Source organism: Strigops habroptila, chromosome 1, assembly GCF_004027225.2.
Source record: "Strigops habroptila isolate Jane chromosome 1, bStrHab1.2.pri, whole genome shotgun sequence".
NCBI lineage: Eukaryota > Metazoa > Chordata > Aves > Psittaciformes > Psittacidae > Strigops > Strigops habroptila.
In genome coordinates, this window is record NC_044277.2 from 19,831,048 (window position 1) to 19,847,190 (window position 16,143).

General features: G+C 38.7%; 1 protein-coding gene across 2 annotated transcripts in view; it reads left to right on the top strand.

Annotated features, from left to right (window-relative positions):
* DPYS (dihydropyrimidinase) overlaps nt 1-8,859 on the top strand; it is a 31,279-nt gene extending 22,420 nt beyond the window's left edge. The window contains exons 6-8 of one of the 2 annotated variants that reach the window (XM_030504048.1): nt 4,796-5,003; nt 7,124-7,229; nt 8,725-8,859. In XM_030504048.1, coding sequence (XP_030359908.1) covers nt 4,796-5,003; nt 7,124-7,201 — 286 coding nt within the window. In that variant the 3' untranslated portion in view covers nt 7,202-7,229; nt 8,725-8,859. The remainder of the gene's footprint in view (nt 1-4,795; nt 5,004-7,123; nt 7,230-8,724) is intronic. The other variant, XM_030504039.1, reaches the window with a different exon arrangement.
* The last annotated feature ends 7,284 nt before the right edge of the window (nt 8,860-16,143 follow it).

Here is a 16,143-nt window from a genome sequence, read left to right on the forward strand (position 1 = left end):
CAGGGTCCATGATTAGCAGGGAATGCAGCAGTCCTGAGATGAGCAGGAGAGGGAGAGAAAAGGTGTGTTACTCTGTAATCTACCTGCTACAACATGACTAGGGAAGATGCAGTTAACAGCTTGTTTCCAGTGTTGTTTATGCATTTTAGGGGAAACAGTCGCTGAATGCAAATCTGGGAGGAGTCAGAGTGTCCAGGTCTGCTGGCATATGTTTCCTCAATGCCTTTGTTTTTGTGTAGCTGTGTTCATGGGGAAATCTTTTGTATTTGTTAGAAACAAAATCTTCAGCCTATGTCTGCCTCATTTGTGGTGAAGTCTTCAGCCTCAGAGGCTTAAGTGGGAACAAGTTACAACATTTAAGCACTCTTTGCCTGTCATTTTTCATAAAATGAAAGGGGAAGAAATCAAGATTTTAGCAGATGATTAGAATAAATAATGCTGCAACTGTCTTGCTCTTTTGATGAAGGAGTACAATTTTGAATACTGAGTATATGGATAACTTCATCTAGACACAATGAGGCAAAATGAAATAATATGGTATACAAATAAGTATGCATAGGAGAAATGTATTCTGGCATTTTCAATAGCCCCGTGTTCTTTTGCACAAGTGGAAGCATGTGCATGCATGAATGTACACTAATTCACTAGAATCAGAGTTCCTGTCAAAGGACTGTTATCTCAAATTAAGGGGACATGGAGAAAGAAACAATAGGCACAAATTAAAATACAGGAAATTCCATTTAAACATTAGAAAGAACTGTGGGTTGTTTTTTGTTTCGGTTTGGTTTTGTTTTTTTCCTGCGAGGATGATCACAGGTTGCCCAAAGAGATTGTGGAGTCTCCATCTTTGTTGATACTTAAAACCTGACTGGACATGGCCCTGAGAAACCTAGTTTAGCTGACCCTGATCAGAGCATAGGGCTTGGAATAGATCTCTCCAGAGATGCTTTGAACCTCAGTGACTTGGTGATTCTGTGAACTGTAAGAAAATAAGCCTCTCTGAGTGAGCATGATGTACGTTTCCCTAGTAACGTGCTGTCTCACCAAATGTCAGCTGCTCTCTTTAGAGAACTGAATCTTAGAAATGTTACACCCCAAAATTGAAATCTTTCTTATTTTCTCCTTATATAACTTTGCCTTTTTCTCTCTGGTAATCACTTCCAGAGCCTCTTTAGACATTGATAGGCTAATCTTTATTTTCTTTTCTTTTTATGCTTTTCTGAAGGCTTAATTTCTCAGTAGTGTTTCCCTCCTGCACATTATACAGGCTGAGAATTTTCACTTCCATCTCATATCAGCTTGGAGTGATTGATAGGATCAGACTGATGGGATTGTTGACAAATGAGTTACCATAATCGAAAAAATAATTTTGTTGTCACTTGCTACCCACTTCAAAATGATGAATTTTAAGAGATATGATTGCATAAAATAAAGATCCCATCCCTCAGATAAGTCACTTGGACTTTGAGCTCCCAAACATTAACTTCCTACCCCTTGCATCTGTTGTTTTATCCACAAATCCCCTCACTTGATATAGCTACTCATAGGCAACACATATTTAAAGATATTTTTAAGAAACTAGGAATACAGCTTTACGAAAAGTTGCCTACATGTATTTGCATATGCAGTCATTGTGATTCCTTAATATAAAATAGGCCATCAGGTTTTTAATCCGCATTATAGGCTTATAGCTAGCATTTTTGCACATAGGTTTCAAGACTTTCTCTTCCTCTCTTTTTTCCTGTTCTTTTCTTCTCGATCAAAATGAATCTAACATTAACAAAGTTCAACTTATTTAGCATTAAAAATGAGTGATGGCTCAGGACAGCAATGAAAAGTGAACAGTCTATTTTTCCTAGATTTTAAGAAAAGCAGCTTAATAATATAGAGAGTTCAAAGGCATCTGAAAGTGACATGAAGAGGCAACTCTCGAAGGCTGGTGTTGTTCAGCAAACTGGCATTTCTCACCTACCCCAGCTCCAAAAAGCTTAGAGATACTGCGCTGTAAGCACTGAGAGAAGTTGCTTACAGCTCAAATACTCACCCTTACATAAGCTGGATTTCTATGGCAGCTGTCAACGAAGCAGTTGTTTTCTTGTCAACAATGGACTCATTATAGCTCATTATATCTGCCATTGTTACTATGTTTTAAATTAAGGAAGCAATTCTAAAATAGGTGTCTTCCCTTTACTGAGATGTTGAGCAGCTGTTCTTGCGTAAGGGCTGTCAACTACAGAATTCCTTCATATTCTTGTACTTGGAAATTTTTAGGAAAACCGTGTGAGGTATACATCCAGTTTTCATTGAAAGTAATTACGTTCTTCATTTTCTTATAACCACCTTGGAAATTAAAGTGATAACCCTTACAGCAGGCAAAGTCTTGGATTTCTTAGATTTTAAGTAGATTATAGCTGTTCTTGCCATTAGCTGAACAGTCAATAATGTTCAGACATTCGAAGCAAACAATGGAATTTCCCTAAGATTCCCAGCAAGCTGCCTGCTACTGAAATGGCTGATACAGCAGTAAAAACTATATTGCATAAGGTTGTTGAGTTGTGAGCTTCAGACCCAAGCATACTGTCTAGTTCTGGTTTATTGGTTGATTGCTTGCCACCTAAAACTTTCACTGCCATTGGTGATGTCAAAGGGTTAAATCACAGGTGAATTTTGGTGATCTGCATCAAGGAGAATGCTCTTCAACCTTCAGAAAGGGCAATGTGATCTAAGGCTTGTTTCAACAGAAGAGTTATAAATGAGTTCTATACAAGTTTGTTGTTGAGACAAGCTCTGGGAAATGTGTTTTGTCATATTGTAAGGTTTATCTGTACAAATAGGTGTTACTTTTGAATGTGCTGACTTCTGTTCATTTTGTATCCTTTTATGAAGGATGCACTTACCTCCGAGGCATGTTTACCTCTAATGATCCTGCTGTAGCACAATTCAACAGCTCACGAGTTGAAGGATCTTATTTTTCTGTTTGTTAGCTCAAATTATCTTTTCCATTTTAATTTTGTGTCCAGTGTTATTGTGCAAATAGATTTGATATATACCCAGAGAATGCTAAAGAGAATTATATTACAGTTGTTCTTACTTACTGCTCTAGCAATTGGATCCATAAGGCCAGTGCAATGAGCTAGAGGAATATGTTCGCAAACTATTTGTAAGGCTATTATAACACTCACGGATAAAGTTGTTTGTCAGTGTTCATAGGATCGGTGAATACAAGAGAGGTCTGACTTCTATTGCTCACTCTTACCATTGTGAATCCATAAAATGACGCTAATACTGGTAAGCAGGAATGCGTAAATTTTTTGTCCAGTGTTTGCTGAATAAAGAAAAGTTTTTATTCCTGTGGGCAGATTGGTGATAGAGAGTATTTCTATATACACAGCCTTTGAAAAGTCAATCAGCAGCAGGATTTAAATGTGTCCCTTAGCAGAACTAATTTCTCTTAGTTCAGCGGAATGATAGGAAAGGAAAACAAAGTATTCTTCCACAAATTCTTTTTTTCCTCTGTATAAGTAACCATTTGAAATCTTTGGTATGTGATTACTTTTGAAAATGAATATACTTCAAGAAAGATAAAAATTTTATTGTGGTTTTCTCATTTTCATAAGGATATTAACAGAAGTTTTATAAAATTCTTCTCCAAATAGATTGATATTTTAATCTACCAATATTTCATATTATTTTTTACTTTGATAATTCTTTTGTGAAAGATGTAGTCTCTGGAATAATGTTAATGCTATATATGCATGGTAGGTTCTTGACTGTGAGAGCACCTGTTCTGGAAAATTCTGACTGCTAGACAAAAGCATGACACTTCCTTCCTTTCAGAAAATATAGATAACAATAAAAATATAACTCTCTATGCTATTAAAAAAAAAATGTAGATTGGAAACAGGAAGTTAGTAAAGTAATTTACTAAAATTCAAACTCCCATTTTAGATAAGAGTAACTAGTAAGTAGCTCAGTAGGGAAAACAGATAATAAAAAAAGAATGCACAGCCTGCACTTCCAGATGCTAATGTCAGCTCTAGCATTGGCTCTGCTTTTAATGTAGCCAGTTAGAGTTGGAGAAATAGGCTAGAAAAATGGTGACCATGAAGAGTGAGGTCTATGCATAAACAAAGCAATAATACTGTAGCTCAAATGAGTACTTTTGAGGTGTAAAATTTGCTTAAAGCAGTTGGAGAAAAGGTGTGTAGAAGTGTGATGTTCTCATTACTATTTAGCAGCATCGAGATATTTGGGCTGTCAGCCAATGGACCAATCCAACTCACATTAAGCGTTACCAAAATTCATTACCATCTACTGACCTTCCAGTGAAATAGTCTTTGTGTTATTCGTGAGTCTCAATCTTTGAAACGTCGCAGCCATGCTTTTCGAACTTGAAATTGCAAGTCATTCTAGTTAAAAGGTCAGAGCTTTTTCTGACCTTATCATGCATAGATATTTGCTTGACAAGGCAGAATGAAATCATGTTATCCAAATAAAATATTACAACCTGATTTTTTTTTTACGCCAACCTCTTTCTTGTGGAAAATTTTGCGTTTCAAGGCTGCAAAGTTCTGTCCTTTTGACTCCCTCTTCATTCTTTTGAAATACAATTACTGTTCAGTGAAATGTTATTGCTCTGTCCTATTTTTACAGCTGTTCCATCATGTACTGTACAATGTTGTATTTTAATAATGCTGCTAATTTTTCTTCCAGAATCAATTTCTCAAAATTTTATAATGAAGTGAAATGCAAGAATCAGAGCAATTTTGGGTGTTGTTTTGTTTTGTAAACACAGGACAATATCTGCAAAGACACATCACCAGGCCAACAACTTCAATATATTTGAAGGAATGGTCTGCCATGGAGTCCCAGTTGCGACAGTTTCAAGAGGCAAAGTAGTTTATGAAGGTGGAGCTTTCAATGTCACAGCAGGAGAAGGAAAATATGTCTCCCGTCCACCATTCCCTCCATATGTCTACGAACGAATCAGGCAGCGGGAGCAGGTTAATTAAACTAGTAAATCTCTATAATGCTTTGTACAACATTAGGATAACTAGCTCTTGGGAAGAGAGGTTTGGGGATTCAATGGTAATTTCCCTTACTAATCAAAATCTGCCAAGGTGGGAGGAAATGAAACTAAGGACTCAATTTTTATTGCTCTTTATCTTACAGAGAAAAATTATAGACTAGTTCCTGCTCTTAGGGTAGTCTGTACAGCTTGTAGACTAAGCCTGGGTGCTTGTTGAAATAAACATGTCTCGCTTCCAGTAAAAGTGGACAAAGTTTTGCTCATAAGTAATATGACTAATTGCTGCATTTTATCACTGAATTCACTGAAAACCAAACAGGCATAACATCATATGCAGGAAGAAATCTTATACTGAGGAAGAAATCTGTAATTTTCTAACTCTTTCATGAATCGGATATTTGGAGCTAAACCCTGTAGAATACTGAAGACTTAGCTCTGTTCCAGCAGGAATGTTTTATAAGCTGAACATGTGCAAAGTGCACTGCTGGACCAAGCAAGACAGCTCTCTTGTTCTTGGTTTTTTTGGGTTTTTTGGTTTTTTTGTTGGTTTAGTTTTTAGCCTTTTTTTTTTGAGAGAAATATCACAAAATACGTGAAGATTGAATTTTCAATGCCTATTTACCACACAAGCATTCATGAAGAATGCTTTTGCATCCTTAGTGTAACTCACTTATGAGCAGCACTTTCAAAAGCAGCCAGACTAAATATATTTTAAAATAACAACCTGAATCAATGTGATTCACTGCAAGATCTAAAAGTTGAATCAGACTAGCACACATGTGAGATATAGCCCATTGAAATGCTTCCAAGATAATTCTGTGTGTTTCTTCCTGTTGTTGTCTTGGTGGACTGAGAAAGGCATGTGAAAGTGACTGAGTGAGGCTTTCCTCCAAAAACACACTTTCAGAGGAGTTGGTGGGCTGCCTGCACATAATGCAGTGGATAGGCAGGGAAGTCCCTCCTGATACACAGTTTTTCTCTGGGAACTAAAAGAACAGGAAAAAGATTATTGCATTTATTATTGCATTTTGAGAGTTTGGGGGGTTTTTTTGGGTTTTGTTTTTTTTTGGTACTAGTATAAGTCAGTGTAAATTAGATAAACGAGATATTTTCAATTGCATTACTGTTAGCATCTATGCTATTTCTACTTTGCTTTTATTTTGAAACCAGATCCCTCATTTAAGTCTGTCCAGAAATTTTATATATTCTATTCACCTTTTCAATGTGAATGAACATTAATGTTTCTGGGGGAAAGGAATGGCAAAGAAAATAATCTCTGCCTCTAGGACTTCCAAGACCTAGTAGAAAAGTGAACCAGTAGTCCAAACTGAATTTGTCTGGAAAAAAGATCTTCCCTTTCCACTGAACATGTAACTGAATTGAAAAAATTGCTCCAAAGGTCACTGCTCACCTACAGTAGACTCATTCTGCATTTTTATTCTAGATAGATAGATTCTCTTTGCAGTGTTCCTCTTAGAAATAATTGTCATATGGATCTGTCTACAGTGGGATATGTGTCATGCACAAAAAGTCGTATGTGCCTGTTAGTCTATTTAATCCACTGGACACTGAAGATGCTTGGTACTTTGTTAATGAGAGGTGCTTATTATTGTATCACTTTCTTTGTTGTTCAGTGTTGATCCCTTTGACTTTTAATGCAAAATAAGTGCCATGTAATGGTAATAAAAACTAGCTATTGAGGACAAATTTGTACTGCCATTACAGTAGCAAAAACTTGGGCTATTCCTTTTTGTGTAAGAGAACATTGCAGTTATTTAAGTCTCCTAAGGAAGGGCGAAGCATCAATAAAATGAGGTGTAACATGGTCAGTTGCTTTTTTAGAAAAAATTGGTTTAGAATTGCTTTGTTACAGTGCTGAACAGATTGAGTCACCCAGGTTCTGATGAAAGCTGAGAATTGAATAGTTTGATCTCAGTGTAAGGGATCTTTACAAGAGACAGGTTTGATGAAAGTGTTGGGATGCATAACATACATGACTGGGTTATCACAGGACTGCTATTTTCATTGTGTCCAATTAGCAATTGAAAGGGGAAGACAAATAATAGTGAAAGATTTGTAATATTTTTTTTTCAGGTCTGTCAGCCTGTTCCTGTTAAGAGAGCACCTTATACAGGCACGGTCTCAGAAACATGGGTCACACAAAAACAATAGACTCATTCCCCAGTTGTGGCTTTTGCAGGTAACGATCTCTTTTGATTAATGAAAACTTCTTTGCTTAATGTTTCTCTGAAACTTCAAGAAAGTGAAAGTGTAGCAGGGCGTCTAGCTTGTGGCAGGCTTGTCTGAAATAAACCTTCTCAGAAGCTGAGTTGTCTTCGTATCTTTAAATTTGATGAATATGTGTGGCAGCCCAGGTGGGGAGGACCTCTTTCTGATTGGAGCCTCATTAAAAGAGCTCAGTTGAGAGATGCAAATGGAGTTTAACTGCTAGGCTGAAAAATGGGTATGAAGGCCCATAGAAAACCTGAGTTCAGTTAGCACCAAGAGTACAAACAGAGCATAATTGTTTGGCTTTCAAATTTACAGGGAAACAAACAAACAAAAGCAGCTTGATGTAAAAGAAAATATTCTTTAGTGTCCCTGTGTTACAGACAATAACTTTCCAACAATTGTGCTGTTTGGTTAAGCTGATAGATCTGGTTTGCAAGGACCACAGCTGTATTCATGCAATAGAGGTGCTGCAGTCAGTGCCAGCAGTGGTATAATGGATGACTGAGCCACTGTAAAGCTCAGTGCTGCTAACAGGGGAATAATATCCAGCATCTCCCCTTCCCTCCTCTACAGTGTCCACAGTGCCTAGCTTGGTATTGACATTCCCTCACCTGTATATGCCTGGGTGCTCGGTGGATCTTTCTGTGAGCTGATTTACTTGCTAAGCCAGCAGAAAACAATTTGCTTCTTTTTTCTGGGTTAGTTTTCTGTTGGCTTTGTGAGTTGAACTGTCTCTCAGAAGACCTAGCAAGGGAACCGAACAGTGCAGCGTATGGGTAGGATCAGGCAGCTGGGAAGAAGGAATAAGCAACAACACCTCACTCTTTCATTGTTTAACAAGCAAAAGAAATGCGTCAGGAAAAAAAGAACCAGGTAAGGCCTTCAGCAAGCCCAATTAAGACATGATGCTGCTGCATGCCAACTGCAGCTGAAATGTTGTCTACTGCAACAGGGGAGTTGATTAATATGGGTCAGGGGGACACTGAGTGACAGTAAGCATGACAAAATCCAGGCTGAGTTTTGGGTGCATATGTGTACCAATGATGAAATCAGCTAGTCTGGATTTCCCAACAGATGGATGTAAAGCCCTCACATAAAATGGATCAGTTCTTAGTACTAATTAATATGAGGATAGGGACAAACCTGCAGTGGTAGGAGAATGAAGTTAGCTTTTCCACATTTTATTGTAGCATTCCTTTAAAACTACCTCATGGTGAACCTCATCCAGGGCATCAGTAGCAGCAACAGGGTGCAGCATCCTATTTGTTTTCCTCTGTCATAAGGGAGAAAGCTTTTGTAATAGAGAGGACTAAAGGCTAAAGCTGCAGTAGAGTGAAGGAGCAATAATCATTCTCTCTAGCTCCTAGCACTCTTTCTCCATTATTACCTCTCTGAGTGACAAATTGCAAAGTGGAGATTTTCTTTGGAAAGATTATATCACATTGTCTTCTTCTTCTCTGTAGATAAAAGCAAATGAAAATGACCCTGCTGTCCCTACCAAAGAAGTGCATTCTGGTTCCAGCAATCAATCTACAATCAACTTCTCAAGAGCCAACATGAAAACAGCAACCAATAAACATTATACTGGGCTTCCCGCATGAAAGTTGTCATTGCAATTTCACTTTAAAAGGAAGTTTTTTGTAAGAATTGGAAAATTCTTTTTAGAAAATTGATTAATAATAATAACTACAATATAATGTGGTAACAGTTCTATAGGTTCTTAAAAGGAGGTAAGTTTGGGGATGATAGTGCTTAATATTTATCTTTAGAAGGTATCATACCCTTCTTTAGAAGGTATCATAACCTTAACATATAAAGTAAAAGCAATGAGCAATGGCCTTTAAGCACATTTTCTACATTCTTGCTCTGTTAGGTCACAGGAGATGAATCCTAATTTTCTAATTTCACATGTTAGGAAGATCTCTGTTGTGCTTAGCAATGCAGAGAATTCTGATAGAGATGCTGAATTTGACTTTTTGTTTTTCCCTTCTGGAAGAAGTTAGGACAGAAAAATGCTGGTTCAAGTGAGCTGCCACTATTTTAAAGCTGCTGCTACATGTCCGTATCCCTGTCTTTAAAGGAGTGTATACATTTCGTCTCTGCACAGCCAAGCATTTTTTGGTGTGTTCAAGTGTTTCGTCTGTTACACCCTAGGCAAAGCTATGCTAACCATACTGGTGAATTCACCTACAATACTCTTTGGGGTTCTGGCTTTATGAAGAGACATAAACCACAACTTCAAGGCTTATGAAGTGGGAACATCAGAGCACGAACATAGTGCATTGATTTCAAAAAACTTTTTCTTTACTAAGAAATGTGAGGTTTTTCCCAATGTAGCTAATACTTTGGGTTGTGTAGAATAGAATTCCTAATTTAAAAAAACCCAAAACCTCAATTGCTCAATTTATTTGATTTCCCATTTGAGAGGTAATTGTATTCTTAGAAGCATGATTCTCTTACTGTTACCGTGTCTAGACAGGTTTTACCTAGGACACCTATAATGTTGTTTAAAGTTGCATTTTCACATATGATAGCTTTTCTTTTTAAGCAACTGTCACTGTGGAATATTTAAGATAGAAATGAGGCCAACACAAAAACACACGTTCAGTGAGTTCATAGTTCTATGTGTAGAAACAGTATAACCTGTTTTTCTGTGCAACCCATGGGCCAAACAGGCACAGAAAGACTTTCATATTTTAAGACAGATACAGAAAGCATGTTATTTTTAAATGTTATTTTTAATTTGTAGTGGAAAGCAGACTTACAGTTCCTGCTATATTCATAGGCATACAGTGATGTATGAGCTTGTACGAGAAACAAACTACTAAGTCTGTAATTCTTATGTCTCTAAATAGCAAAGTAGAATTTTCTTTGTAAGATGGTGGAGGATAATCATGGGGATGTTCAGAAAGAGCTATCACAGGTTGCCATTTCTCAGGTAGTCTTTGGGGTGGCAGAACAGCAGAACCAGGCATCCAGCACTATTACAATGACTATTACAAGTGAACGGGGTTCAGTGTTGACTTCTATAATGGTCTGCGTCTGAGTTTGTTGTCTATTCTCCCTCTGTAATCATCAGAGAGGAAGGTTCTTCTGGAACATTATTTGTCTCTGCATCAAGATCTAAACCAGGCTAGGTGAAGCTGTCCACAGTTGTTCTTTGGGGTGAGATGAGTAGTTTTCTTGCAATGCCAGTTTGTCTCCATTGACTACAAAGAGTGTGACTATGATGCAGATGTCTACTCTGCAGTTGTCTTCTATGTAGACTGTCTTTGCTTCTCAGACCTGGAACTATCTGGTATGAAGGATGCCTGTCTTATGTTTTGTCTCGTCAAGGGCGTGTGTGAATTGTGACTCCATTCTTTTCAATTGATGTTTTGCTTGGTAGAAAAGCAGAAATTTGGGAAGAGTAGGGAAAAAGGCATGGGGGAGGAAAGACCTATTTCTGCTTTTAACAATATCTTATATTTGTATAGTCTTTCATCTGAGGCTTCAGGTTTTAATAATTATTAGAGCCTTGCAATTGCATGATATAGCTGTGAGACAAGTAAAGATAGAATAAGTTTATGGTTGTGAAAACTATGGATGCTTAAACCTCTGAAATCACCCAAGTGATTGAAAATATATGTAGTTGCCTTATGTTTAACATCCAGTGCTGGCTTAAGTGAGTTGCTCAAGGCCAAAATGATTCAATTATGACAGAAATGAAACCGAGGAGTAAAGACTGCCAGTCCTTTGGATACTGTGGACATGCCCAGGACTTTCAAATGTCCTTTGGGTTCTTGGGATACCTACTGAGATCAAAGTGATAAAAAGGACTGCAGATCATGAAAGCCCAAATGAACCGAGTTAGTGATTTTTCTAAAAACAGATGTTTTCACAGTGTGATAACGGTAAATAGTTTTATGAGTTACATAAAAACCCATTTTGTAACCTGAGCTCTCCAAACCATGGAAGTGTATATCCATGGAAAAAATTATAATATTTTTAGGTTTCCTATAGATTTTTATTTGATTAGAAATGAAGAAGCTTCTCCCTTTACAATTAGCAGAGTTCCTAATCTTCATGTTGGTATTTACTGCCCTGTAGCATGGATTATTCTCCTCATAGGAGGTATCCTTTGGATTTTGTTCTTAACACCTACTTTTTAATTCCAATGACTGTTTTAACTATTGTGCGGATGTCATGAAAAATTACCTGCATATTGTGAACAGGGATTTACACCAAAGTATCAGTTGTGGTTTTACATCCGTGAAAGCAACAAGTTATTGAGCCTGTCAGTTTTGTGATACTTGTATTTTTTTTGCCATGACATGCTGGCCCTAGTACCTGAATCCTGCCTCTGTTTACAAGGTGCCAAGGTGACCTTGAGAAATTGTGTGACATCCAAAGTATTTCAGCTGTACTATTCAGGCATTACTACTAAAGTTGAAACTGTCAGGCTCCAAATCCCTGCAATCCTTGTTCCTTTTACACTTATGTGGGCACACTATGGTGGTGGGATCTTCATAGGGGTATAATTTTGGAACTGTCCAGGTCCCTGTTCCATAACACCAGTAATGAGTGACAGCAGAGCCAAATTCAGTAAGATGTTTTTTCTAGTAGGCATATAGTTAATTTGGGTTGCGATGGGATTATAAAACACATTTATGTCAATACAGATCCTGAACTGGAGCACTAGAAGGAGCACTGAGAGGTCTCTCAGTCCTGCCTGAGGCTGTAGACCCTAACAAGACTTCTATATTTGTCCTACATCTTCATCCCAGCTATCACTTGCTTGTTACATTCTCACAAAGTTGTTGCTGGGCTGTGCTATAATTGTTTTTCTAAGACAAGAGATGCCTCACATTAGGTTGGAAAGCTGGTTTAGAGGTAACTTCGGCAGCCCACACAGTTTCCTTGAGCCATTCACAGAAAAGAAATACAATGCCTTTCCCAGATGTTTGAATCCTACCTCATTTAGCCACAATCCTCAGGCTTCTGCAGCACCAGCTGAGAAAAATGTTTGCTTTCTTTGATTTGTCCTTAAGTCCATTGGTCACTTAGGTAGCGTAGACTATCTGATTGCTTTAAGATGTAGCATTGCTGCATTAAACCCTTTTTTCTCTGAAGTAATACATCTCAGTACAAAGGAGCTGAATATCTGTTTTGTCAAGGCTCAAACACAGAACAGGCTTTCCTTGCTTAGCACTTCCCTTTGCAATTCTGCTGGTTTCCCCTCGTTCTTGTATGGTAAAGTTGAAGACTCAAATAAATTGTGAAAGTAAGGAAAAAATCTCAGTTAACCATATTTTTATCACTCTCCCCAGCCAGACAGAAATCTGGGATCTTTAGAACTTGATTCTGCCTGGTGATGTGGATTCTAGGTGCAGAAGCAGAGAAGAAATTTGGGAGGTCTGATCCTGGCATACCTAATATTGCTTTCATCCCTATAAAATCATAGAATACCACCATCTGCCAGAGAAATCCTCATATAGCCAGTATGTGTTTATTGCCCGGTTGTCTGTTTGCTATCATTTTACTGCTTGTGAGGGGCTTATGGCTGTGGTGCAAGCGCCTACACCTTCAGTGCTTCTCTCTTCAGCCTGAAGTACCAGGGGATCTCTGCAGGGCAGCAGTACTGGGGCGTGTGGCTTTCCTGGGCCACTGGAGGGCAGGGCTGGTATTACATATCAGGAATGAAAAAATGAGCAGGAAGTTGCTCTCATGCACAACAGCACCCATGAAGCACGTTTGTGTATTTTGAAGTCTATGCCCATAGAGTAGGCAATAACATCCCCATTTTCAGCCTTTTTTTCATCACTAGCAGAAAGCGATCCTTTGATCCTTCCTTAGCACTTTTGCGATGTAATACAGAACTAGAGGAAAGGCTTTGCCTGTTCATTTCTTCTTTAAGTGCCAGCATCTCTGGGGTGTTTAAACTGTGATGAAAACACAGTGAGTCAGCATGACAATATTGACAGAGCAGGGATCAGGGTGAAAGCAGTTGTAAACCCAGCACCCTCTGACTTTGCACACCCAGCTGCCCACACGGAATGTTGCAACAAAACACGCAGAGAAAAAATAGAGCCTTAGCTTAGCTATGAAGCAAGCCGCGTTTGGCAGTATGGGCTGGTGATAAGGAGAGTTCCATAAGGATGGTTGTTGAAAGGAAGCGTCCTTGCTTATATTGTGCTTTGGGAGGGTCAGGAGCACTGGCATGTCTCTCTGAATTATCATCACAAGACAATCAGGTCAGCCTTTCATTAATTTTACAAACCAGTTTTGATCCATTTGGGGCATTTTTCACAGTAAATCAAACAGCTTCTACACTGGTGAAGGACATTTAAAAAAGGAAGTTGAGCTCATCTGTGAGCTGGGGGAAGGAAAGGGATGAATGAGTCAAAAGCCAAATCCAGACTTCTCCTCAGACTCTTGTTCTGAGTGCTGAGTACATTTCTGACAAGCCCTAGAGAAACAGTTAGAGAAAATGCCCAGTAACGTGAAAGATATTAAAATTTTCCATTAACTCAATAAATGAATAAATAAAATCCTTAATTATAACTGTACCTGTAGTTCACTTGTGCTCAGCAGAAATAAAAAATACATGCTTTTATATGTGGGGAAGAATCATGTCAGAGAAGAAGAAAAAATACCAAAAGAGGAAAAAACACTTTGAATGACAAAGACAGGGGAAAAGAGCCGAAATAAAATGTAGGAAATGTGAGGAGAGAGTAGACAAGAAGAGAATCAGAAATAATTGTGGATGGAATACTGAGGTTTTATTGTAACTTGTAGAGGTTTTGGGGGGTTTTTGTTTCAATTTTTTTTAAAGAAAAGGAACAATGTAATCATGTGATTGAGGGTTATGGTAAACAGAGAGACCAAGGGAATAGCTGAACAACTTGCAAAGGAGACAGCTGAAGATAAACAAGTCTCCAGGCTTCCCCAGCTCACAGGACAGAAACAAATGGGAGAAAACAGAAACCAAGTAAGTTCTGCAGAGAATGAGAGGTATGTCTGTGTAATGCCAGGAGAAAGGCAGACCTGCCCTTTCATCTGTACAACTAAAGAGAACTGAAGGAATAGACCTAGTACTGTAGATCAAGGTAAGAACTGTTCTACCACTGAGAGAAACTTCATTGTCACAGTGCAGAATGTGACATTTTCCCTGGTAACCCAGGTTTAGGGAGATGGGGAAGAGCAAAATTATCCCTTTGCCTGTCATTCAGCTCACCTTCAGTACATGGGTATGCATGGGTATGGTCACAGAAGCAAACAGTGCATTAGTTCACTCAAATGAGTTACTCCAGTCACTTGTTGTCACTTGTAATGGCAACAATATTTGCCAGGTAGCACCCTGGTGCTGGCCCAGCACATTCACAAATTAACACAAGCTTTTGATGTGCATGTCTAATATTTTTTCTGTACTGCTGTGCATAAAAGTCACCAAATCATAGAGTGCCTGAGGCTGGCAGGCACCTCTACAGATATCTATTCCAGCCCCACCACTCTGAGTTGCTCAGAGCCATGTTTAGTTGGATTTTGAGTATCTCCAAGGATGGAGACTCCATAACCACTCTGGGCATCCTGTTCCAGTGTTTGACCACCCTGACAATAAAAAAAGTTTTCTTATGTTTGCGTGATATCCCAGTCAAGTCCTGGCCTTTATGTTTGGAAATGGCTTCCAGAGGAAATTGCTCCATCACTTCCTGACAAACTTGTAGTTTCACAGATCCTTCTTCTTGCATTTTTGAAGATGGGAGTGATATTCTCCATCTTTTAGTCCTCAGTAACCTCTCCTGATGACCATGACCTTTCAAAGATAATCAAAAGTTGCCTCACAATGACACAAGCCAGCACCCTCAGCACCCATGGGTGTCTCCCATCATGCCCTATGAACTTAAGTATGTCCAGTGTGTTTAAGTGCTCCCTGGCCATGCCATCCTTCATGAAGGATGTCTTCTTTCCTCCAGACTTTCCCTCTGGTCTGAGGTGTGTAGTATGGCTAAAGATCGGTCTTACCTATACAGACCAGGACAAAGAAGTACCTTAGGCTTCTACATGTACTTTGTCACTGGTAGTGGGGTCAAGCATTTAGGTAAAATGTTTACCAGAGTTGAACATTTTGTACAGAATTACAGCTAGCTTCTCAAGGATTGCCTTTTATCACTGCCATGACTCTTACCAGTGTGAGGGGGCAAGCCAAGCAATACTCGGTAAGCTGTCCTTCCAGTTAGTGGTGGGATCCCCAGCATTCAGGTACAACATGGTTCTGTAAAACCTGCAAAGTCCCACCTACCCTACCAAAGACTAATTACTCTTTTTCATAATCAGTCATTCCCACTAGGCTTAATTTCCTTATGCAAATGCAAAGTATAGACATAGCATTGTTCTAAGAGTGTACTCCAAAACTCAAAATCTTAAGATTTAGGTATCTCTCCCAGCCATTGACCCCTGTCTGAGGCATTTTGATGAACCATTCCCATGTGCTGCAAAGCTTTCACTTGCTGCTTGCAGAACAACAGAGAGAAAAAGTATGCTAGGTGACAACACACCATCAAACAATACAGGCAAGAAACTCCAAAGCAAATATCACCTCCTGATGCCAAGTGAAGTGAGTAATATTTTGTGGTAGTGGTGTCAGTCAGACCTGTCCTCATCTCCGGGTGTTGTAATCAGTAGGAGATCAGGGCCTCTCAGCAGCCTGTCCTTTGGGACTGAAAGGAGCACAGCCAACTCCCAGCAGCAATGAACTTGCCAGAACTCAGCGAAAAATGCTCAACTCTTGCTGACATTTAACTCTTCCCTTTCATCTGCAACGATAACAAGAATGAATGAATATATCCCTTTGTCAATAGTACCTGGATAGCTAATCTGGTCTGTGAAAACAAATTTAAAGC